General features: G+C 45.8%; 9 protein-coding genes across 9 annotated transcripts; 5 read left to right on the top strand and 4 right to left on the bottom strand.

Annotated features, from left to right (window-relative positions):
- Positions 1-212: 212 nt before the first annotated feature.
- F4813DRAFT_374113 (beta-lactamase/transpeptidase-like protein) lies at positions 213-3,024 on the bottom strand. The gene is made up of 7 exons (XM_049244889.1): positions 1,846-3,024; positions 1,704-1,798; positions 1,610-1,640; positions 1,473-1,557; positions 1,244-1,420; positions 867-1,189; positions 213-809 (listed from the first exon to the last, which is right to left on the bottom strand). Exons 1-7 carry the CDS (start codon positions 2,360-2,362, stop codon positions 319-321), a joined length of 1,719 nt encoding a protein of 572 aa, XP_049095490.1. The 5' UTR covers positions 2,363-3,024; the 3' UTR covers positions 213-318.
- Positions 3,025-4,521: 1,497 nt separating this feature from the next.
- On the top strand, positions 4,522-5,812 carry F4813DRAFT_374110 (putative necrosis-inducing factor-domain-containing protein). Its single transcript, XM_049244888.1, has 2 exons — positions 4,522-5,233; positions 5,300-5,812. The coding sequence occupies exons 1-2, from the start codon at positions 4,764-4,766 to the stop codon at positions 5,385-5,387; spliced, it is 558 nt and encodes a 185-aa protein (XP_049095489.1). The 5' UTR covers positions 4,522-4,763; the 3' UTR covers positions 5,388-5,812.
- F4813DRAFT_374106 (het-c) lies at positions 5,754-7,573 on the bottom strand. Its single transcript, XM_049244887.1, has 4 exons — positions 6,806-7,573; positions 6,686-6,744; positions 6,511-6,629; positions 5,754-6,449 (listed from the first exon to the last, which is right to left on the bottom strand). Exons 1-4 carry the CDS (start codon positions 6,951-6,953, stop codon positions 6,155-6,157), a joined length of 621 nt encoding a protein of 206 aa, XP_049095488.1. The 5' UTR covers positions 6,954-7,573; the 3' UTR covers positions 5,754-6,154.
- Positions 7,574-7,693: 120 nt separating this feature from the next.
- On the top strand, positions 7,694-11,497 carry F4813DRAFT_374105 (phospholipase D/nuclease). The gene is made up of 5 exons (XM_049244886.1): positions 7,694-8,542; positions 8,602-8,629; positions 8,702-8,854; positions 8,914-10,945; positions 11,008-11,497. Exons 1-5 carry the CDS (start codon positions 8,403-8,405, stop codon positions 11,220-11,222), a joined length of 2,568 nt encoding a protein of 855 aa, XP_049095487.1. The 5' UTR covers positions 7,694-8,402; the 3' UTR covers positions 11,223-11,497.
- A 444-nt stretch (positions 11,498-11,941) lies between these two features.
- On the top strand, positions 11,942-13,229 carry F4813DRAFT_251241 (carbohydrate esterase family 12 protein). The gene is made up of 3 exons (XM_049240147.1): positions 11,942-12,399; positions 12,512-12,616; positions 12,754-13,229. The coding sequence occupies exons 1-3, from the start codon at positions 12,106-12,108 to the stop codon at positions 13,108-13,110; spliced, it is 756 nt and encodes a 251-aa protein (XP_049095486.1). The 5' UTR covers positions 11,942-12,105; the 3' UTR covers positions 13,111-13,229.
- Positions 12,883-14,758, bottom strand: F4813DRAFT_251539 (SOR/SNZ family-domain-containing protein). The gene is made up of 2 exons (XM_049240150.1): positions 14,526-14,758; positions 12,883-14,373 (listed from the first exon to the last, which is right to left on the bottom strand). Exon 2 carries the CDS (start codon positions 14,299-14,301, stop codon positions 13,348-13,350), a length of 954 nt encoding a protein of 317 aa, XP_049095485.1. The 5' UTR covers positions 14,302-14,373; positions 14,526-14,758; the 3' UTR covers positions 12,883-13,347.
- Positions 14,759-14,865: 107 nt separating this feature from the next.
- Positions 14,866-16,858, top strand: F4813DRAFT_251342 (pyridoxine synthesis protein PDX2). The gene is made up of 3 exons (XM_049240149.1): positions 14,866-15,613; positions 15,690-16,322; positions 16,510-16,858. The coding sequence occupies exons 1-2, from the start codon at positions 15,378-15,380 to the stop codon at positions 16,264-16,266; spliced, it is 813 nt and encodes a 270-aa protein (XP_049095484.1). The 5' UTR covers positions 14,866-15,377; the 3' UTR covers positions 16,267-16,322; positions 16,510-16,858.
- A 26-nt stretch (positions 16,859-16,884) lies between these two features.
- Positions 16,885-18,464, top strand: F4813DRAFT_374077 (uncharacterized protein). Its single transcript, XM_049244885.1, has 5 exons — positions 16,885-17,053; positions 17,122-17,518; positions 17,737-17,895; positions 17,949-18,129; positions 18,182-18,464. Exons 2-5 carry the CDS (start codon positions 17,241-17,243, stop codon positions 18,272-18,274), a joined length of 711 nt encoding a protein of 236 aa, XP_049095483.1. The 5' UTR covers positions 16,885-17,053; positions 17,122-17,240; the 3' UTR covers positions 18,275-18,464.
- An 833-nt stretch (positions 18,465-19,297) lies between these two features.
- F4813DRAFT_250970 (amidase) lies at positions 19,298-21,658 on the bottom strand. Its single transcript, XM_049240146.1, has 9 exons — positions 21,616-21,658; positions 21,338-21,551; positions 21,164-21,267; positions 21,059-21,080; positions 20,987-20,994; positions 20,665-20,929; positions 20,411-20,605; positions 19,982-20,341; positions 19,298-19,923 (listed from the first exon to the last, which is right to left on the bottom strand). Exons 2-9 carry the CDS (start codon positions 21,428-21,430, stop codon positions 19,366-19,368), a joined length of 1,605 nt encoding a protein of 534 aa, XP_049095482.1. The 5' UTR covers positions 21,431-21,551; positions 21,616-21,658; the 3' UTR covers positions 19,298-19,365.
- Positions 21,659-22,364: the final 706 nt, after the last annotated feature.

Raw genomic sequence — 22,364 nt, 5'->3', positions numbered from 1 at the left:
CATACGACTAATGCGACTTACGAGGTATATGGTGGAGGGTGGATCGCGGGTCTCCTAGTTCTCTAACTTGACATCATCGTTACCTGCCTCTGAGTAAGACCAACCACCTAGTTAATGAATCCATTCCGAGCATTCTTAGGAAGAACTCGATAGCTCCCAGGTAATTCAATACTGTATATACACTATTATAAGATGCCGATGAGCTATCAAAGTGTATTTCAAAAGGCTTCGCCACAGCTTTATTGAGACTTAACTAAACCCAAAAACTGCCTGATATAATAACAGCTATGTATTACAATATAAACCCCGAGAAAACAACTACTCCTTATTTAAAGTAACTCTCAACGATGGCGACGTAACGCTAACAACCTTCCCACCAGAATCTACATTGAAGATCAACTCGTCCATAGACGCTGACCCGTATATGATAGACTCAATGGTTACCCACGAGCCGCATTCAGTCGAAAACATCTTATTGTCATTCCTAGGAGCATCTGCATCTTCAAACATCGCTTTAAACGCCACACGCTTCCCACCGTTTTCCGCTGGCCCCTCGAGGCCGCTTGGGTAAAGCCTGATACGGGGCGTGAGTGGGTAATACTGGTTTTGTAAAACTGTTGCAATCCAGGCAAAGTCTGTCCCGTTGCTAAACCATTGGGATATGCTTAGTCCGGGGAGTTCATCAGTGGTGATGGTCATCGACGAGTTTATTTTGTCGTTGGGATAAACGTAGTGTCCGCTGTATTGGGCTCCTGCTTCGGAACGGGCGGCCTCTTCTATCGCAGGGAGAATATGCTCTCCAATGGTATCTATTTCTGTATAAGCGTTTCTATCACCTAGAACCGTTAATATTTTAATATACGTACCGGCAAAACTAAAGCCCGTATTTCCCGGAATCTCACCAGCCAGGAGTATGGTTATTCCTATGTCAAAATCTGGTAGAATGGCTAGGATAGCACTGTAGTCTCCGATATTCCCGGCTTTGTTGAAAGCCGTAGTGTATCGATATGTGTCTTCCAGCTTGATTCTCCTGGCGCCCCAGGGCATTCCGACCATGGCAAGTGGATCGGATGAGAAAGCGAAAGGCTTAAGCCATCGCCTTGTAGACACGGGTGAGAGCAGCTTGTAGCTGAGAATTGCCCGGCCCAGCGTAGATACATCCTTGGCCGAGGCGTACATGTTCCCGGTGCTTTATCTCATGTTACTATTTTCAGCTAGATGAGTAAGTATAGAGAAGACTTACGCTAGGGATTCACCAATATCAAAAGCCCAGCCCGTTTCATAACGATCCCCGGGAATGATGCCGCGTGAGTCTTCTGGTGCTTTTAGGAATGTGTTATTTAACCCTAGGGGCTTAATCACACTCTCTTCCATCAACGTCTGAAATGTCTTGCCTGTTATGGTTTCGAGGGCATATCCGCTATACATTCAGGTTAACAAAGTATCAACTGTATCATTCCGCATATACTAACAGCAGCTGGAATGCAACGTTGGAGTACGCCGGTGTTTGGAAGGGGGCCAGAGATGGATAGAATAAACTAATCCCATTGAAAAACTCTATCAAATCATTAGTACTATGAATTCATGTTTTGTGCTATTTGCAACTCACGCTCTCGGTCGCAAGTAGGATCTACTCCGCACTATAAGATCTAATGTCAATAAATTACCTATACTGATGGAGTTAGTATTTCCGAGGCACTTACAGGGGGTTTTTCGTCTTGAGTCAAAGGTGGAAATCCGTACTCTATCACATTGTCTCTCGTATCCTCCGACTGTGTCAATTCGCCAAGTAACGCATCTACTACGTATCAGTGAGAGCTTGCTGAGTTTAGGATTGATACTGACATTCCCGGGGGATACCCGTCAATTGTGATGCAAGACCTCCAAGAGTAAGTTCATCCCACGCCACGTAGCTTACTGGATCTGATCGATTTGCTAAAGCTTGAAGCTCAGGGACATATTTGGTGATTGGCTCGTTCCAGAGGCTGTCACCAGCGTTGATCAGGAACGAGTAGATCGTATAAATCTTAGTCAAGCTCCCAAGTCTGAATACAGTGTTCTCATCAACCTTTTTAACTCCTGTACTCCTCTTGCTTGCGAGGTTCGGCGCTGTATGTGACAGCGAGAATAGGGGCTCTGGCTCGTTCACCGAGAAGACTTGCACTGATATAGAGTATTTCTGGGCTTTCCCAGTAGCATTAGCGAACACATCTTTCAGCGTTGCCACTGCGGCCTTAATCGCTTCGCTCTTAGACGGTTGAAGAGGCTTAGGGAAAACAGGTCCATCAATGGGACATGTTGGAGAAGCAGCTATAATAGACACGATCGAGCCTACTACGGCCCCAAGCCTAAGGAGACGCATCTTTCAACAGTAAAGTCTAGACGAACGAAAGAGCAATAGCTTGAGTATTATGGACGCAAATTGGTCCTTAGCGGTGTCATTATTTGGCCTAGACAAAATAAAAAGAGCCAACGCAACCCTCGAGGATGCAAGCAGGGTTCGACGCTAAGGGATACCCGAATTTCGTGCCCAGGTTGTCGGAATCCTATATTGACGCGGTATACAGGGACCTGCTGGCTCATGACAATATGTGTTCTTGTTATGGCTAAAAGTAGAGCTCCGTATCCTACCGACTGAACTTGGGGTGACTAGATATAGATACCGCAGTTATAATATACCAGGCGGCGAGATTCTAGACTTGAAAATAGAGTTATTCGTATTCGGTCTAGAGCTTAAACATCCATGCTACCGTCTGTCTTGTTATCACCTGTCTACATGTTGAGATCGGCAGTGTAGCATCGGGGGACGCCTTGGCAGATTCACACCATGATGGTAAAGGGACTCTACGACCTTCCTATCTGGAATTTGAACCGTCGAGAAACGTAAGTTGGCTCATCGGAGCACACGTGATAGAAACACTTTTCAGCGTAACACTGTCTCTCGAGAATAATTAAGATGCTCAACCTAGACTTGCTAATTCATAGCCCCGAAATAATTCATGACGTTTTCAGTAAGGTAGTGAGGTGAACCCCCAAAAGCCAGAAACCCCGGATTTACTGTATGATTCCGACTTGTAATCCCCGTCTTCGCGGGTAAAGTCAAACACATAATGCTGTTACCGTTATAGTGACTACCCTTGATCTTGGCGTTAATATTGCAACGTAAAAATGCCCGGTACCCACCGCCGGAGGAAGACACAATCCTACCCGAAAAAGGCACACGCCGTGGGCCGTTCTCATAGAAGTAATTTAAGTTGAGGATCTAGATTATGTCGCGCCTGGTTGTAGGGATTTAAATATTGCGTAATGTTACATGGTATGCACATATAGCCTGTTACATTTGTTATTAGGTATCATGATTCTATATAAATGAAATGGTGTCCAATGAAGAGTTAGCATACAATCCTATAACCAGTCTTACTATACGACGCTAATATTTACTTAAGAGGTAGACATGTAACCTCGAGAACTTATGTATAATGCAACGAACGGTCTAGCACGTATACTGATATCTTACTCTTGCGTCACCAGTAATATTCATAGACGTGACGGTTGCAATGATAATTTGCACCTCTCAGACTGTCAGTTAATTTGGAACTCCTATTCAAGACGTGCTTTTATACTTACCACCTTCAGAAAGCCTGATATTATGCTAGACGAAATTAATAACACGTAGAATACCTGATCCATTTGATACTGATTTTCTTTTGTTCTTACGAGTTTAACATCATTTTTCGGGCAGCGGCGTTAGTATACTAATACTGTCTTCAAAAGAATAGGTACCTATATATTTCATACGCCCAAAATAGATGTGCTATAGTCTATTATCACCGGGCACTGGTATGTATATTTATATCTACAGGGAGGAAATCATCGTAATTCATGAGCACCTTTTTGCTAATAATCAAAATGGAGATTTGTGCCCAAGTCTTATTTAATATCTAATAGAAGTAGTTTAATAAAAGGTATGTCGACCTTTGACAGCCTATTGGTGAACTTTCAACAAAGAAACTGATAATGTACGGGACTAAACATGAAGTGCATGTCATACTATTTTCATACATTATGAGGCAAATGTGACATGTCTTCCGATATCAGTGTGGTTTCATTTATCTATGTAATTACATATACGCACTGAATAGTGAATACTATTAAGGTATAACATAGTGCCGAAGCCCTACCTAGGACGCGTTATGTTGAGGAAGCCAACGTAATCATTGTCATATTAATCCGAACTAGCATAATATCAAAACATGTTCCTATGAGGTTTTATTTTATCTTTTGAATGAGAAATATATAGTGAATAGTATAGGAGTGAATGGTATAGGATTTTGCTGGAGCTATGTCACGGGAAATTGTATAAGACACTTAAACATAGACACGTGAGAAAGTGAATCAAGATGATCAGTATGACAGCGTGACCTGGATAAGTGGTGAACACTGTTACAAGTTCGGATCCATGTGACTTTTGCTACACAATTTTGATGTGGAAATTGGCCCTGATGCATCCTATTCAGGCAGGTGATTTCTATGGGCAACACCCTCTACCGTGGCGGCTTCCAGCATATTGCGGGCGTCTGAAGTATGTTTGCTTAGATTTTTGGACTTCATATATAAATCTCAATGGCCAAGGCGAACACATCCTGCCCGGAAAGTCAAAGAAATTTACCCTCGCAGAATTAACAGGCACCAATTTCACTTGTGAATATCAATATACATACTGTCTTGATACAGTATATCACTACCCTGACAGTAGAGCCAAGATGTATCTACCCACGTTTATCGCGACGACACTCAGTGTCTCAGGCTTGGTAGCAGCAGTCAAACTACCCAATCTCGACGGGACCTTCATAAAGCGTGAAGTCCAGCACCCCAACGGCAGCACAGTCGATGTATACCTTCGAGATACATTCCGCCACGCCAACGACAAGCGCTTCTATAAGACCTTCCACAACGATACGGAGTACACTCACACTGAGATATGCTTCGAGACCAATTTCGTTCCGAACACGACTGCGGACTCGGCACTCTGCGATGACTGCTCAGCTATCGAGACAGAGTTGAAGGAGAATTCCGGCTTCTTCGAAACGGGGGATTACAGAGGTACCGACCTCAACTTCCTTGCCGTGTGCGGAACCTGCGCGTTTGGGGTGAAACGTCTTGACGGGTCAAGCGCGCGAGTCGACATTGGCAGTAAAGACGTCGTGGACAATTTCGACTCAGCTATCATCAGGTTAGTGCTGTTATTAACTCTCATCCTATTTGCCTGTTATAACTATAGACTTACATGGAACAATAGATTTGCTCGTGGAGGCCACGTAGGTGTTACTGGTAACTTTACATGTCAGTCGGCCCCTATCAACTGGGCAATAGTGAGAGCACCTTGATCATGCATCGAGCCGAGCCTACTAACATGAATGGATGATCTGGGGAAAAGCCTAGTCGCGATGGCATATGTCGTCAGATAGGTATTTGCTTTTTCAGTCGATTGTATTCTTAGTTAATAGGTAGACATCTATTTATGGCGAATTCTTGTTTTGCGCCTCCCTAGGGTTGGTTATATCTTTAAATATAATGGACACTGGTAGATGACGGTATGCATACCTCATATAGAGATATGGACTTTTATTATTGTTAGTGACGACTAGAGTCGAAGATATACTATTGACCTCAAAGCTTTAGGAATGTAACCGTAATCTTGATAATTATCCAAGACTTTTATGGACTTAAAATCAAGATAATAAATATCTTATCACTCACATAAGTAGGTAGGTTAGGTACCTGTTATTCACTTTTGGGTCGACTATTCGGTCAACCGTCCCCTAATCTATGTACTTATCTATGTATTGACCCTAGGCCCGTCTAAAATTCTAGACGGTCCTCACGGGGCAGTAGAACTGAGCGAAGAGGATAGAAAAAAGGTCAACAAAAGGCAATGGCTAAGATATATTATGGAAAGACCATGGGAGCCAAGAGCATTGCAACTTATGTTTACTAGCGGTGCCAAATACTCGACATTTGTTCTCTTGATTACGTCCGAAACCAGACCATATCTTGTAGAACCGAACGGACTACAGGTAGATTACATTTCCTAGCTCTGTCGAGAAATATGGTATTCGAGTCTTTGAAGAACACGTTACATATCCTTCGTTGATCACCACTTGGCCTCCTTGCGGCTCAAGAAACCCTTAAGTATACCGACAATGTTCTCGAGAGCAGCCAAGTAGGTTCTCAACTCGGTGGAAACCTTATCCTGGTCATCCCCTAGCTTAGGGTAGAAATCCTTGCGGTAGGGGCAGGCGCTCATAGCAGCAGAGAAAACGGGCTTGATGAGAAGTCCGTGGTGGGGTTTGAGGGTCGTGCCGTATGCGTTTCGAAAAGAAGCGGAGAGCTCTTCAGATTCCTGAGCCAAGTTCTGGCTTAGTGCAATGCAAGTGAATTCCAGTCCTCTGGTAAAGAAGTTAGTCAGGCGAGGAAGCTTATGTAGGGGTGGTTTGGGCATCATCATACCGTGTTAGCCATACGAGACCTTCCGTGGCGACGTGCTTTTTCGTCTTTAGCTCGTTGATGCAGAGAGCTTGTAAGGTCTCAGATTCAGTAGGAGCGGCAAGCTGACGATCCCGGATTTTCTTTTTGGGTGTTAGCTCCTCTTATTCTCAAGTAAACTATTGGGTTTTGAGCCTACCTTAACGTTGCCCAACATATCAGACTTGACGGGCGAGAAGGCAACGGATCCAAGGACGTCTATTGGGAGATAACAATGAGTAAATGGTACCACTAATATTTAGAAATTTAATAGACGTACCGAACATGGTCGTTAGGGACTCGGCAGCTTCGAGGAACTCGGTAGTAGAGATGGCATTGTCGTTTTCTGCGTTAACGGGTACATCGACAAACGACTTCTTGAAGGTGTGAAGGAGAGTACCGCCGGGGGGGAACGCAGGGGCAGACATGGCTATAGTTGGTTAAGATGTTAAGGAGGTAGCTAGACGAGAAAATGTCAATGTCTCGGAAGATGATTGTAGACAGAAAAGGGAGGGGAGAAGAACATACCCACAGGTTTGTTGAAAGTAGTTTATGGAATATATATGTGAATTACCTAAGGCAAACAAGAAGGGGCGGTCAATGAAGCAATGGAGTAGATCAATTGGTAGATGGCAGATAGGGGTAGCTTTAGGTACTAATCTGCATTTGTGTATGTGTATTGTAACATTGTTACAAAAGTAGGTAAATAGTGTCTGGGTGAGGGGTGCTATCCAAAGAGGGGCAGCGGGGGCGGGGTTGTGGTCGGCCACAATAGCATTCACTAGCCACAGATCTACAGTGGCTAGGTACCTACGTAACTCCCGAGGTCATGCCCGCCTTTTGCTCCAGTTACGCTCAATGCTGCTGCATTCAGGTTCAGAATGTCCCTCGAGACACGAATGACGTCACTCCCTTTCTTTAAGCTTACCTAAAGCTGAGAAGTTGATAGGTACTTGGATGCGAACCGATCTTGCGACTATAATTAATTTTAGCCAAAACATCAAAACATCTATCGTGATTGCATTCTCGATTCTTTTCTTTTCTTATAAAATATTAAGACCGGCAACCAACAAGATCTTATTGTATCTCGGATGTCGGATGTTAAATGACTTACATAAACGTACGTTCGTGGTCCTTTCGTAAGATCGGTCCCGTTTTATAATTCTTGGCTCTTACATATAAGTCTTGGCCTTGCCAGGTATCTACGTAAGTACCTACCTACCTACATAGAACTGCTGCAAGATCATTTTATCGACTATCTCTTTCCAGCTACTAAAGAAAAACATGAGGAGGGATCGACATTTCGTAAATACTGGCAGATATGTGCCGCATTGCCGTGATACAACTCCAAACTTGGTAGTATTTAACTAACTAACTATACGAATCTATCCCATAGTTTGAAGTACTACATGTATATATGTGTTACGGCTTGACGCTCGTATCTTTATTTTCTTTTTTTCTTGTTAGCAATCTACCTGATAGAACTAAAAAATAACCTGCTTCTCATCCCAGGTAAGTTAGTCCTATTCTTACCAACATGGTATTACCCGTCCAAGACAAATTATCAGCCACTTATGACGACGTTCTTTTTATATGTCCTATCTCGCTTTCACACAACATGTTCATAAGGTGTTTCTGACATTTCCCCATACATCAGGTAGTTTATGTCCTCTTACCAATTCAACTTCTGATAATCATTTCTATTTTCTCAATTACTACAAGCAGAGCTGGAGCTCATCCCTGACTCTGTTGCGTGGTGATCGTATAATTTCACAGTGTAACCCACCTTAGCATCCCCCCCCCGGGACATTCCTCGACGTCATCATTTCTACTAAATTTGTCTTTATAACTGTAAGATAAGTATATACCGGTTCGCAATGGCCGGCTCCCATGAAAATAGTGGCGGACAAGACCACTCAGATATTTCGGATAAACTAAGACACCCATTCCATGAGTTGAAAGAGAGGCTGAAGGACACTCATTTACACGACGCAAAAATTGGTATCATTCATCAAAAGTACGTCTCGGTGCTTATTAATACTGCTTTTCAAACTGAGTATATTAACGTTATCTTAGGCATAAATTTGGGAAACTCGCAAATCTCGTGAGTCACTCTTGTATTAGTTGGTACCGGTTACTGTCACGAACATGAACACTCATAAGAGCACGTGTGTAGTTTAACCCACAACACCGTCATGACGAAGAACACGAAAAGGCCTGTGATGATAAACGAACCAAGGTTTGCGAGAGTCACCGCTTCAATTCGTATTTCCCAGAACGTGACGGCAATCTCATTAAATGGTATGTCGATGGGAGAAATTACTTTTGGGTGAGTTTGACGCTGGATTACAACACCTTCCTGACAGCCGAGCTCATCTACTTTTATAGGCTGTATCGGTAGCTTTAGAGCAGGCAAAGGAGACGATTTACATCGCGGACTGGTGGCTCTCTCCGGAACTGTTCCTTCGCAGACCTCCGTATTTCAACCAAGAATGGCGGTTGGACAATATTTTGAAGCGCCGTGCCGAGGCCGGTGTGAAGATTTTCGTCATCGTCTATCGCGAAGTCGAGGCTGCAATAACATGCAACTCGGCACATACCAAGCATGCGCTACAAAGTCTATGTCCTAAGGGTTCGCCGGGTTTTGGAAACATTACCGTCATGCGACATCCGGACCACAATTTTATGGAAAACGCTGCAGACATGACTTTCTACTGGGCTCATCATGAGAAATTCATCGTTATCGACTACGAGATGGCTTTTATCGGAGGCCTAGACCTTTGCTTCGGCCGCTGGGATGATCATCAGCACATACTCTCTGATGTCCACCCGGAAGGAGTTCGCAATGAAGTCTGGCCGGGTCAAGACTTTAACAATAACCGTATCATGGATTTCCAGAACGTCCAGGATTGGAAACAGAACGAGCTGAGTAAGGCCGACTATGGACGAATGCCCTGGCATGATGTTGCCATGGGAGTGATTGGGCCCTGCGTTTATGATATTGCAGAGCATTTCATCCTACGGTGGAACTTTGTCAAGAGAGACAAGTATAAGCGCGATGACAGATTTGACTGGCTAATACTACGGGGCCGTGAAGGTGAAGATGAAGACCTCGTAGGCGTGCAACGACCGAAACATCCGGTTGGCGAATACGTGCCTCATCCCCTAACACCTCTAGAGACGAAAAACCTCGACAACCGAGGAACTGTCCACGCTCAGATAGTCCGAAGCAGCGCTGACTGGTCTAGTGGTATATTGACGGATCACAGCATTCAGAACGCATATTCGGACATCATTCGTAACGCCCAGCATTATGTATACATCGAAAACCAGTTCTTCATCACCGCCACTGGCGATCAGCAATCTCCCATCCATAACACGATAGGAAAGGCAATCGTAGATGCTTGTGTAAGAGCTGGTAAGGAAGGGAGAAAATTCAGGGTTATTATAGTCATCCCTGCGATCCCGGGGTTCGCTGGTGACTTACGGGATGATGCGGCGACCGGAACACGTGCCATTATGGATTATCAGTACAAATCGATATGCCGTGGCGAACATTCAATCTTCGAACAGATTCGTGCACAGGGCGTTGATCCCACCGACCACATATTCATCTTTAACTTGCGCTCCTACGATCGTTTGAACAAGACACCTGCAATTAAAAAGCAAGAGGAAGTATCCGGCGTGAAGTATCAAGAAGTCCAACGTGCCGAAGCAGAGGAAGTTATGGGCGAAGGAATTCACGGCACTGAAGATGTTGAGGGCGAACGAGACAAACATATGGGCAAAAGAGAGGACCAGAGGGAGATTGATGAAAACACTAAGAGCATTGACGCTAAGCGTCGCTTCGAAGCCGCGAGGCAAGAGGGCCAGGAAACTAAGTCTGTTTCCAGCGTCGCCCATCATGCGATGGCTAATACCGGGAAACTTTCGGAGGAGATTTGGGAGGATGATCCTCAAGAGGAGGTCGACAACTGGATCCAAGAGGAGCTATACATCCATGCCAAACTCTTGATAGCAGATGATCGCGTCGTGATCTGCGGATCGAGCAATTTGAATGATAGAAGCCAACTGGGCAACCATGATAGCGAACTATCAATTGTCATGGAGGATACCGACAAGATCCAGAGCATCATGGATGGGCAGCGGTTCGAAGCAGGGAAGCATGCCGCTACCTTACGGCGATATCTCTGGCGAGAACATCTGGGTCTACTTCCACCGCAAATTCATGACGCGAGTAACGACCCGAACGCGCAACCGCCCGGACAGGACTCGCCCAACGATATTTGGGATGGAGATGAGAGTTACAAATTCGTCGAGGATCCCATGAGTGACCAGCTGTGGGAGATGTGGACCACAAGCGCAACGAAGAACACTGAGATATTTAGACATCTGTTTCACGCGGATCCGGATGACCACGGTAAGTTTTTACTAGGCTCGGCGGAGCAGCCGGGGAAAAGTTCGTATCTAATTTAATTATAGTGAAAACATTCGACGACTATAACACCTTCCTACCACCCAAGGGCGTCAAAGCCGGCCACATATTCGACAGATTCCTCCCACCAGACGATATTCGGACAAAGCTGGACCAGATCAAGGGACATCTCGTGTGGATGCCTCTGGACTACTTGAAGGATGTTAACATGGCTGAAACAGGGCTGCAGGTTAACTCGTGGACGGAAAGCGTGTATACGTGATGTGGCGATATAGGACGAAAGCTAGTGAGTGACTTGGATATCTGCTACTATTCGTAATGGGTGCAGGTGAGGTAATGAAGCGTATTCTTATATGGGTTCTAACGTGTCTACGGCTTACAAGGTATTGGCAAGGCGGTTTAATACGAAATAAGTCTCTAATGTTCTTGTATTTTAAAGCTTTGACGTAGTGATTATTGGGCTATGATAGATCTTATTGAAACATTCAATATGCATAATCCGTGTTCTGTTCCAGGCAAAATATATTATATTAAAATACCAATTTCAAAGGAGTTTAGGATGTGCCAATCCGTCCTAGGCTTGACAATAACAAGTAGTTACATAAAGATACACCGTAGTCAGCCCTACGAGCGCTCTGCGTGTCTAAAATTAACAATCGAGTCAAGGTATAGCCCCCCGGCGAAGATACAATACCGGAAAAGGCCAGCCTTCTACGACAGTGGCGTCTTACAATGCAATCCGTACGGCCGCGCCCTGCTTTCTTCTGTGCCAGGTACGCCGTCGATGATTGGTGGGTACCTGATGCCCGCCGGGTGAATTGGGCGCTGGCCTCCAATTTCTATGTACCGACCCCGAAACGGACCAATAGCACACAGTTCGGTGCCCGTGTCTCGGTACATAATCATACGAGAGTTAGCTGTGCTTCCGTGGCCTAGCTGTCGCCGATGTAACTCGTCGAGAGGAGAATAGGAAAGCTATAAATGCCCGTTATAGACATGGCTTCGTTCATACGTGGTTTATCTGCTAGTACAAATGGATGTCCGGGCCCAGGCCTGGATTCTCCGTAATTGTGGTTGCGAAGAGACAGTTCCAGACATATTCCGGTAGTCAAACATAACAGTCGACGTGCTCTCTCACAATAGCTATGTGGCGTTTCATTTTCTGGGCTACAGCCTTATCTACTTTGGTCGTCGGTCGTCCGCTCGCCGAGTGCTCGTCTAAGCCTGCGGCGTTTTTCTTGGCAGGCGATTCCACGACGGCGGTCGACGGCGGTTGGGGTGACGGCTTACTCGCTGCGCTTAAGAGTCCGGCTTGGGGCGTGAATATCGGGAAGAGTGGCGCGACGACGGCGTCTTTCTCTGCAGGCGGATACTGGGCGAATATAACGAAACACCTCCAGGATAACGTGGACAAATATGATTGCTACGTGACTATTAGTGTAAGGACGCCAGACTGAGTACGGCATAAGAAAAGGATACACGACATCCTTCATACCGGACTTGATAAGTAATGCTGTATAGCATATAAGCTAACCGGTGATACCTTCATAGTTCGGACACAATGATCAAAAATCAACCAGCGGTGTCACCTTCGAGCAGTACCAAGCTAACCTTATTCGTTTCGCTAACGAGGTCAAGTCATTGGGTGGTACGCCAGTATGTGTCCCCTATTATTCCTAGAGAGGGAAAAGATAACTATAAGCGGAGTTGAAGAAAAACACAGAGAAAGGGGAACACAGAAGGCGAAGAGCCGGAAGAGGCAACCACCTACCTACTACTGACATTAAATCTAGTTACTAACATCGTCACTTTCACGCCGGGCCTTCCCCTCAAACGATGATCACAACGCCACGGATTCGCTGCACGACCAGCGTCTGGCAGCCATCGCAGCGGCCAAAGCAACGGACTCCGCCGTCATCGACCTCAACGAGGCGAGTCTGAAGTACATCAATGCCATCGGGAAGCAAGCCGCCTGGGAGTACAACTATGGTTCAGACAAGAAGGACACGACGCATCTGAACGAGCACGGAAGCATCGTGTTCGGTCGTATGGAGGCTGATCTAATCATCCGCGCAAAGCCAAACTTAGAGAAATATTTCACCCCTAACAAGACTCTGAGCGACGCCATTTGGAACAATCAACCTGCATGAGAATCTCAAGACTGGTGGGATATTCTTGTTGAATTAGTGGCCATCTAGCTTTTCTGGATAGAGGTGGTCATGTCAATAAGTAGATTTAAGTACGCCGTCACAAAATGCAGAAACATCCGCCTCGTCTTATTTTAGTCTACGCCATCGGTGTTGATTCCCCATGCTCCCGGCTGACTGTCATGTATAATTGTTGAAATTCAGATGTCCTGTCCATGTAACATTATATCATATCCTGAATTACCATCCCCTTCCGGCCATCTTCTGTTCGGGCCTCATGCTGTTGACACTGATACCAACCATTGCCTCGCCGAGGCCTTCACTACACTCGGCCAGGACTTTCGGGTCTCGGAAATGTGTAGTGGCTCTCACGATAGCCTTAGCTCTCTTAGCTGCGTCGCCGGATTTGAAAATACCGCTGCCGACGAAGACTCCGTCGCAGCCTAGCTGCATCATCAATGCAGCGTCTGCTGGGGTTGCTACACCTCCAGCGGCGAAGTTGACTACTGGTAAGCGGCCAAGTTCGGCGGTTTGCTTGAGCAGCGCAGCGTCGCACTCAAACTCCCTCGCCAAGGCCCTGATGGCCAAGTCACCACCCTCCTGAAGCGCAGATCTGGCCCGGGCAATATCACGGTTAACCGTGCGCATATGTTTGACGGCCTCGACAACGTCTCCTGTACCAGCCTCGCCCTTGGTTCGAATCATGGCAGCGCCCTCAGCAATACGCCTCAAGGCCTCGGGTAAGTTCCTGCAGCCGCAGACGAAGGGCACTTTGAAGGGGCTCTTTTCGACGTGGAACATATCGTCGGCGGGAGTGAGGACCTCGCTCTCGTCGATATAGTCCACACCCAAAGCCTCGAGGATCTGGCACTCGACGAAATGACCGATACGGGCCTTGGCCATGACAGGAATTGTCACAGCTTCCTGTATCTCCTTGATCTTGCCAGGGTCTGACATGCGCGCCACGCCGCCCTCTGCTCGGATATCGGCTGGGACACGCTCGAGGGCCATGACGGCGCAGGCTCCAGCTTCTTCAGCGATGCGGGCCTGAGCGGCGTCTGTTACGTCCATAATGACGCCTCCTTTCAGCATCTGGGCTAGCCCTGCCTTGACGATGAAGTCAGACTTGGAAGAGGAAGGTATCGAAGAGCCATTAGTCGACGCCGAGGCGTTGTTTGCATCGTTACCCGTCATGATTGCTGGTTGAGTTGTTTCGGAGACGTATATGGTATCTGAGGAGGCGATACTTTTGACTGACTGAACTTTCTATTTCGGAATCTAAACTCTTTAAGAGGCTCTTCAAATAGAAGAATATACGCAGGGGTAAAGACGTTCAAGTCGGCACGGCACGTAAGTTATGACCGAGGCGTCTAGGGAGGCAACAAGGGACGTGAGGATATCAGAATTTCTTCACTTACGGTTGGTACATTAGAATAACTTACTCATACATGCGTAGTTTGCCGTATATACCCGTCTTCAAAGGCGAGAGATTTCAGAAGCCGGCCGAGCCTTACATGGAGTCATTCAAGGTGACAAAAAAAGGGCTCATTCACCAATCAGATGACTGTCCGGGAATTAGATGGGGCCATGACTTTCCCCAAGATGGGCATAGGTCGAGAAGTCTAAATGGCCCAGAAGGAATCAATCTATGCTTAGTTTGAGAGTCTGAGAGTCCGATCAAATGAAAATTTTACGTAGCAAGTTGGCGAGAAAGATCAAACAAGAGTACTACGCCGTACTTCGGTCGGGATGACGCATACGGCATCGCCGGTCTCGGGGGAATTTGCTCGGTACGCTATGGTACGTATTATACATTGAAGTACCTAGTAGTAACAGATACGGTAACAAAATATTCATGGGGGTTACGTGTGTAAGCGGTGACGGTAACGGCTTCGGTAGCGGCTTCGGTAACAGTCAGTGTTTGTAGGTATGTTAGGTACCTCTTATTAGGACCTCTGCCAAAAAGATTTCCGCGGGATGCGACAGACTAAGAAATAGATAGAGAGACACCAATAAGCTAAACTAATAAGAGAGAGGGTATTCACCTATAATACCAACATACGCAGTATAGAGACATACAAAATACAAGAATTACCTAAAGCTCCGGATCGTCTGCATCTATCAAATCCCGGGTCTATCGAGCTAATCCCGGGTCGTTCCATAGTGTCGGCCAACTAATAGCGAATACAGTTGGCTGGCCTTCACCAACTACTTTGCGAGAGCCTACTCGGGGATATCGTGAAGACATCCTAGTCACTGGTGGAACGAACATGGTGACCGTTGGTGTCCTCGCTCTCCAGGGGGGCTTCTCGGAACATCTCAGCTCTCTCCGTAAAGCAGCCACACAAATTACAACTCCGTTATCGAACTTCAACTTCATCGAGGTCCGGACGCCAGAGCAGTTAGCCACATGCGATGCTCTAATTATACCCGGGGGGGAGAGCACCACGCTATCTCTCGTAGCCGCACAGTCGGGGCTGCTGGGACCATTGCGCGAGTTTGTCAAGTAAGTCTGATACACGTATAACGCCCAGAGGGAGGGTATAAAATCGCTAATCTCGGGGTTTGGCTGACCATGTAAGGGTAAACAAGAAGCCAACCTGGGGCACGTGTGCTGGTCTTATCTTCCTGTCCGAACAAGCGAGTGCCGCTAAAAGAGGCGGGCAGGAATTGATCGGGGGACTCAACGTCAAAGTCCGTCGTAATCATTTTGGCAGGCAGAAAGAAAGCTTCGTAACGGAACTGGACTTGCCCTTCTTATCTCACGGAAGCGATAGAGCTCAGGCCACTCCTTTCCCGGCAGTGTTTATTCGAGCCCCTGTTGTGGATCAAGTGTTAACAGGCGACATTACGTCGGTCGACGACAAGGCGGAGAACATAGCACCAGAGGTCGCAACGCGGAATTCTGAACCCAAAGTTCAAACTTCTAAAGGAAAGGTTGAGATCTTAGCTACTCTTCCCGGGCGTCACGCCTCAAACAAAGCTGCGGTGGCATCGACTGAGGGCACTGATACTCAAGCAGTAACGCCTAAAGGAGCGGGAGATATCGTCGCGCTAAGACAGGAGAACGTGTTTGGAACAAGTTTTCACCCCGAGCTAACGGATGATATTCGAATCCACGTTTGGTGGTTAGAGCAGATAGCGAGGTTGCACGTATAAACAAAAGAATTCGATTTGGAGATGCTCATGAAACCGCAAATAATGTTGATGAAGAGGTAAAAAAAAAAAAAATTTTGTACAGGGTTGTACGCGTATATGTGATGTGAGTACTGCACAGCGGCTCTCAGGATTATCTCGAATTCGCTCCTCTCCTGAATGCGCAATTCGCACTCTTTTTCTAGAACATATTTCTATCATCAGCCGCATACGGAATCATAAGATTTCCACTAACATCACAAACAGTTCAACATCGGCTTTCTCCATCGATTCCCGTCTCCCATTCTAGTAAATCCGGAGACTGCCGAGTTGCCCTAGAATAGATAAGATACATAGTATGAGCTAAGTTGAAAAGGTCATGTATCTATCTAACTTTGCGGGGTACATGGGGTGAGCGTTCAAGAATGGGGGGTTGTTTACCTGGTTTTGGAGCAGGGTATTGCTGGACGGCTAGACTCTGGCGAGTAATAAACTGATAAACTGGAGTTGATGAGGCACTCGATTATCGGCCGAAATACTTGTGATAATTAGATGATTTTACATTAGATTCGCATCATTTGGATATTGCTTAGTTACCACTCTTTCTAATCACCTTGGCCTCGTACTTGATTCCACCATGGGTAAGAAAAAGGTCCTTGTCGGGTGAGCAAATACCTAATTTCATGAATATGAGGATATAGATAACAACAACTAATAAAGTGTTACAACAGGTACGGAGTAGACATTGATGCTGTTGCCGGCTGGCTTGGCTCTTATGGGGGCGAGGATAGCACCAGCGACATCAGCAGAGGTTAGACCTCTCCTTGTATTACAATGATTAGACTGCGTATCTAACGCCAATCGTCCCCTTTCAATTAGGACTCTGGGCTGGCACGATCGGAACTCGCCGTCTACTCAACCTATTCGACAAGTATAAAATCAAGGCGTCATGGTTCATACCAGGTCATTCGCTCGAGACATTCCCGGAAGAATGTGCCATGGTGAGAGACGCCGGGCATGAGATCGGTCTCCACGGATACTCTCATGAGAATCCGGTCGATATGACGCTCGAGCAGCAGCGAGATGTCCTCGACAAGACGTATAGACTTCTCACCGAATTCTGCGGTAAGCCACCGAGAGGTAGCGTTGCGCCTTGGTGGGAGACGAGCAAAGAAGGGACGGAGTTGATGCTCTCTTATGGTATCGAGTACGATCATTCTATGTCCCATGAGGACTGTCAGATGTATTGGTTACGCACCGGAGACTCATGGACTAAGGTAAGTACGACAAGGTCGTTTACGATTTACCTAATATTGTATCGGGTGGTAAATTGTATATTTCTGAATGCCAGCTGACCTTATCATAGTATGTTGTGAACATTCCCTTAATTTACACTCGCTTTCACTGAAAGGGAGTTGGTGTTTGGAAAGCTGTGGATATTCATTGACCCCAAATCTGAGAAATATATATAGGCATAGTGCTAAGTCATATCAGGATCGACTATAACAAGAAAGCCGAAGAGTGGATGAAGCCCCTCATTAAGGGGCAACCCACAGGCATGGTAGAAATCCCAGGCTCGTGGTATATCGACGATCTTCCTCCTATGATGTTCATGAAAAACTCGGCCAATTCTCACGGCTGGGTTAATCCGAGGTTCGTAAGAGACTTAAAATATGATTATATATCAGGTCTAATTACCAGCCTAGGGATGTTGAAGACATATGGCGTGACCATTTTGATTATTTTTATCGCGAGTACGACGAATTCATCTTCCCGATGACGATTCACCCCGATGTGTCGGGCCGACCGCATGTCCTCTTAATGCACGAAAGGTTGATTGAGCATATTAACAAGCATGAGGGGGTAGAATGGATGACATTTGCCGAAGTAAGCATAAGTTCATGGATTTGAGTCTATTTAGCACTGCTAACTGTCGAAGATGTGCGACTACTTCAAGAGTAAGAACAAGCCGCCTGAGGGAGCTATGATGCCCGCTCCTCCGGGGGAGATCCTTAAGAAGTCAGGGGAGTAATTGAGATGGTGAAGAAAGACGGTCGGACGCTAGAGTGCATTACCTAGTAAATTGAACTATTATGAATCTCTGCCGAAGTCTCCTCTTGGTCAGGTGTAAGTGGCAGTAATACAGATAAAAAATGACGAGAATCAGTAACGTTAAAAGGCCAGGTAAATTTTAATAAAAGGCCAACCCATCTACTTTCCACGTGAGATAAGAGCCAGAACCTACAACCCACCCAATTTGTATTGGGATTAGTTTAAATCTTTAACAATTTTAAAATATATACCGGTCGCATACATTACAACATAATAATCAATTGAATAAAAATAATATTGAAGCTATTCCTATTATTTGATTTATTAGTAAATAACCTGATATAATGTCGTTTATTGAATCTAAGCCTGTAACCCCCCCAAGGCCTAGTACAGCTACCTTGCCATTTCGAACCCCATCTCAACGTATACAATCTATTATCGACCTTGACGATATTACCTCCCCAGCCTCGAATCGTACGAATTCCCCAATCAAATCCCCAATAAACAATCAAGAGGCTACTCGGGCTACTCGGGCTATCAACAGTAGTCTCCAGAGCCTTCCCAGCAGCCTTAACAGCCTATAATTCAACGGCAACAGGCACCTATTGTGCCATCTCAACGACCTACAGGGCAACCAAATCAGTGGCCAAATCAATATGACCAATCAAATCAACAGCCTTGGTCACCGTATCACTACCCTAATTGATTATACAGGGCTTATTGAGGCCAGGTAGGCCAGGTAGGCCAGGTATTACAAATAACTAATCATGTAAATATACTAATTTAAAAGCCTGTAAATACGTATTCAATTCAATTATAAATAAGCCAATAATCAATTATGGGAATAGCTTTAATATTATTTTTATTCAATTGATTATTATGTTGTAATGTATGCGACCGGTATATATTTTAAAATTGTTAAAGATTTAAACTAATCCCAATACAAATTGGGTGGGTTGTAGGTTCTGGCTCTTATCTCACGTGGAAAGTAGATGGGTTGGCCTTTTATTAAAATTTACCTGGCCTTTTAACGTTACTGGACGAGAATGTATAAATTGTACGTGATTCAGATTAGGGGTTGCACCTAACCTCTCGGGCAAGTTTATCAATAACGGTACCGATTGCGAGGACTTTCTCTTCTTCGAGCTTCCTTCCAATTATTTGCACCCCAACGGACAGTTCGAGCTCCATCATCTTCCCCTTTTCTCGAGTCCATAGAGCTTTATTCCACTCATCTAGTGCATTCCTCGGCGTGTGATTCCATGGTGCGTGGCCATCGATAGAAGATACTTTACCTGCGGGGATAACCAGAGCCGAGTAGTCTAAAACGTTCCATATCTTAGTATATCCCACCCATCGACAAGCACGATGGGGGACAGCTGTATGTGGCATAGGTGGCATTAGCACAACGTCAACCTGCTTTCCCGTCTTTGGTGACCTAATCTCATTCCATTTCTCGAGATACGCTTGTTGGAGCGCCACTTTACGCTTGTTCAACTGCCAGTACTCGTAGACAGAAATAGGCTGGCCCTTGTTGACCAAAGCTTCTACGTGGGGGATAAAGGGTTCTCCACCGGCTTGAACATCACGGCGGATATCTTCGCCACCGTCCGCCGTGTAGAATTCATCCTAAAGACCACAAAGATTAGAAAACTGAGGTGAACGGCCATGAAAGATGCTATCTAACCATAACCTGGATGCACTCGGCGTGGAGGTTGGAATTCCACTCAACGACATCATGACCGGCAGCTTCGAGACTTTCTACCAATGAGAGGAGCACTCGCGTAATCGGCGGATGCGATCGGACTACTCCGTCGTCAATAATCAAGCCAATTGTCAGCGGCTTAGACCCGAATTCCTCAAAGATTTCCTCCCTCCATGGTATAGGTACACAACGAGCGTCATGTTTCCAGGGTTCTAACTGGATCAACTCTTTCATCACTAGTGTCAGCGACGGTAAATTTCGCATTAGTGGCCCTACTGATGAAGGAACATGGTCTTGTCCTTCGGTTGACACAGGTACTCCTTGATATGGGAGACGAGAGCTCTAAGCCAAATCATTATTAGTTCAGGGTTTGCGTTCGGATAGTTTTAAAATAAGAGATATGTATCTTACGCTCGGCTTGAACCCGTATAAACCCATCATATGGGCGGGTATCCGAATACTACCGCCGATATCTGTCCCCCAACCAAGAAGACTCCCGCGAGAGCTTAGTAGCGCTACCTCGCCACCTGTTGAGCCGCCGAGAGTGTAGTCCTTACATAAAGGATTCGTGGTAAGGCCCCAAAGCGGATTCTCAGTCTCACACCACTATAATTCATGGTCAGATACCAAGTATCTTGTAGCGCCAAAAGTGAACCTGGGCTCACCATTATGCTCTGAGGGAGATTCGTCTTGGCCAGCACAACAGCACCGAGTTTCTTTAGCAGCGCGACAAGAACCGCATCTTCAGTCGCGGGATTGGATGCGCGGCCAACATAGCCGAGTGTGCTATCATAGCCTTTAACATTAAATTGATCTTTAAGGGTAACGGGAACGCCATGTAGCGGTCCGATGACATCCCCGTGCTCTTTTTGATAATCATCGAGCTCACGAGCCCGCACTAAGGCCTCTTCGAAAAGAATTTCAGTAAGACTATCGCCACTGTTAGCCAGCTACCGACCGAAATCCCATGATGAATAGACAACCAACCAATTCGTCTAATGTTCTCAAGAGATACGATTAGTATATAATTTACAGCAACATATCCGAGCGAAAACCTACTAAACTATGTGTTATAGCAGCCCTGGCGAGATGAATCAAAATTAGTAACTCGCGAAAATTACCACTGGATTTCGACTTGATGCATGTAGTAGGCTTCTACGGAACCTTTGAATATATGCTTCCGTCACGGCTACAGAACTTAGCTTGCCAGAAGCAAAGCCACGGACCAGCGCCGAAATATCCTCAATATATAGCAAGTCCACATCAATCTATCATTCCAATTGATTTCAGCAGCCGCAATAGTTATAACAATCACGTCTCACTCAAATGGCTTCTTACATGTTTGATATTGTCTGCAATGGCTAGTGCTTGCTTTTGAGCTCTGCGCTTCAAGCCGACCTTCTCTTGCCATCCATCTAGGATTTCCGCCATTATGAGACGACCTTCTATTTACCAAGACGTCGAATTCACCAGAATCAATGTACTGTGCAAGGCTGGCTATGAGGGGTATATTTCCAGTGCCAACCCATCGGCTTCATAAGCGACGTATGTACTACCGATATGTAAGAAGTCTGCAAGAGATAGGCTGGAGACAACGTCTTGGCAGAGATCAATACTGCGTAACATGCTGCCTATCTTATCCGTGTTCTCTGCTACATATCGTATATGTACATAAAGTGGTGTGATATTTGACATTTTGTACAGGGATATTCAGCAGCATATCTAAGTGTAGCAGTAAGAAGTGGGAGGGTTGTCAGATAAAATGTACCCTAATGCCGGTACCTGGCAGCTGGATAGGTAATAGGGTAAGGAATAAGTAAAGAATGGGGGAGGGGCAAATGCAGAAAAAAACGTTTCAGGGGTCTAAGAGGACCCGAAGGGGGGAGGGGCGGGGTGGTCTGGGGGTTATTATGGATAATCATCTCATTATTCAAACAGTTTTGAGGCAGGTCCAAAGGTTGATAATGACAAGAATGGCAACAGCTCTAGAACAAGTCGAAACAACCCACTGTTTTAATATCCAGTTACACGTCGCTTTTGCCTCTTAAGCCCCCATATGTTTCTTTCCATACTCCCTCCCCCCTGTCCCCCTCAGTTTGAATTAGCCCGGCCAGTCCGATCTAGGGGACCCGGAGTGGTTCGAGAATGGCACCAAACCACCTGACAATGGCCTGAGAACAGTGCGAATTGATATTTTATAACTTTATCTACTCAAGTGAAGAAGTGAAGTAAGCTCATTCGTCCCCTTTGGCCTACCAGACCTACTAGATCTTACCTTGGCTTTTAAAAAGTCGCCAGACGGGACGCTGTTCGCCGGTAATACACAGTCTCCATTGAGACTCAAACTCGACTCACCCATCCCCAT

This window comes from Daldinia decipiens (assembly GCF_022478715.1).
Source record: "Daldinia decipiens strain CBS 113046 unplaced genomic scaffold F4813scaffold_46, whole genome shotgun sequence".
Classification (NCBI taxonomy): domain Eukaryota; kingdom Fungi; phylum Ascomycota; class Sordariomycetes; order Xylariales; family Hypoxylaceae; genus Daldinia; species Daldinia decipiens.
The sequence above is the reverse complement of the archived record's forward strand: the minus strand, read 5'-3'. Positions and strand labels throughout refer to the sequence as shown.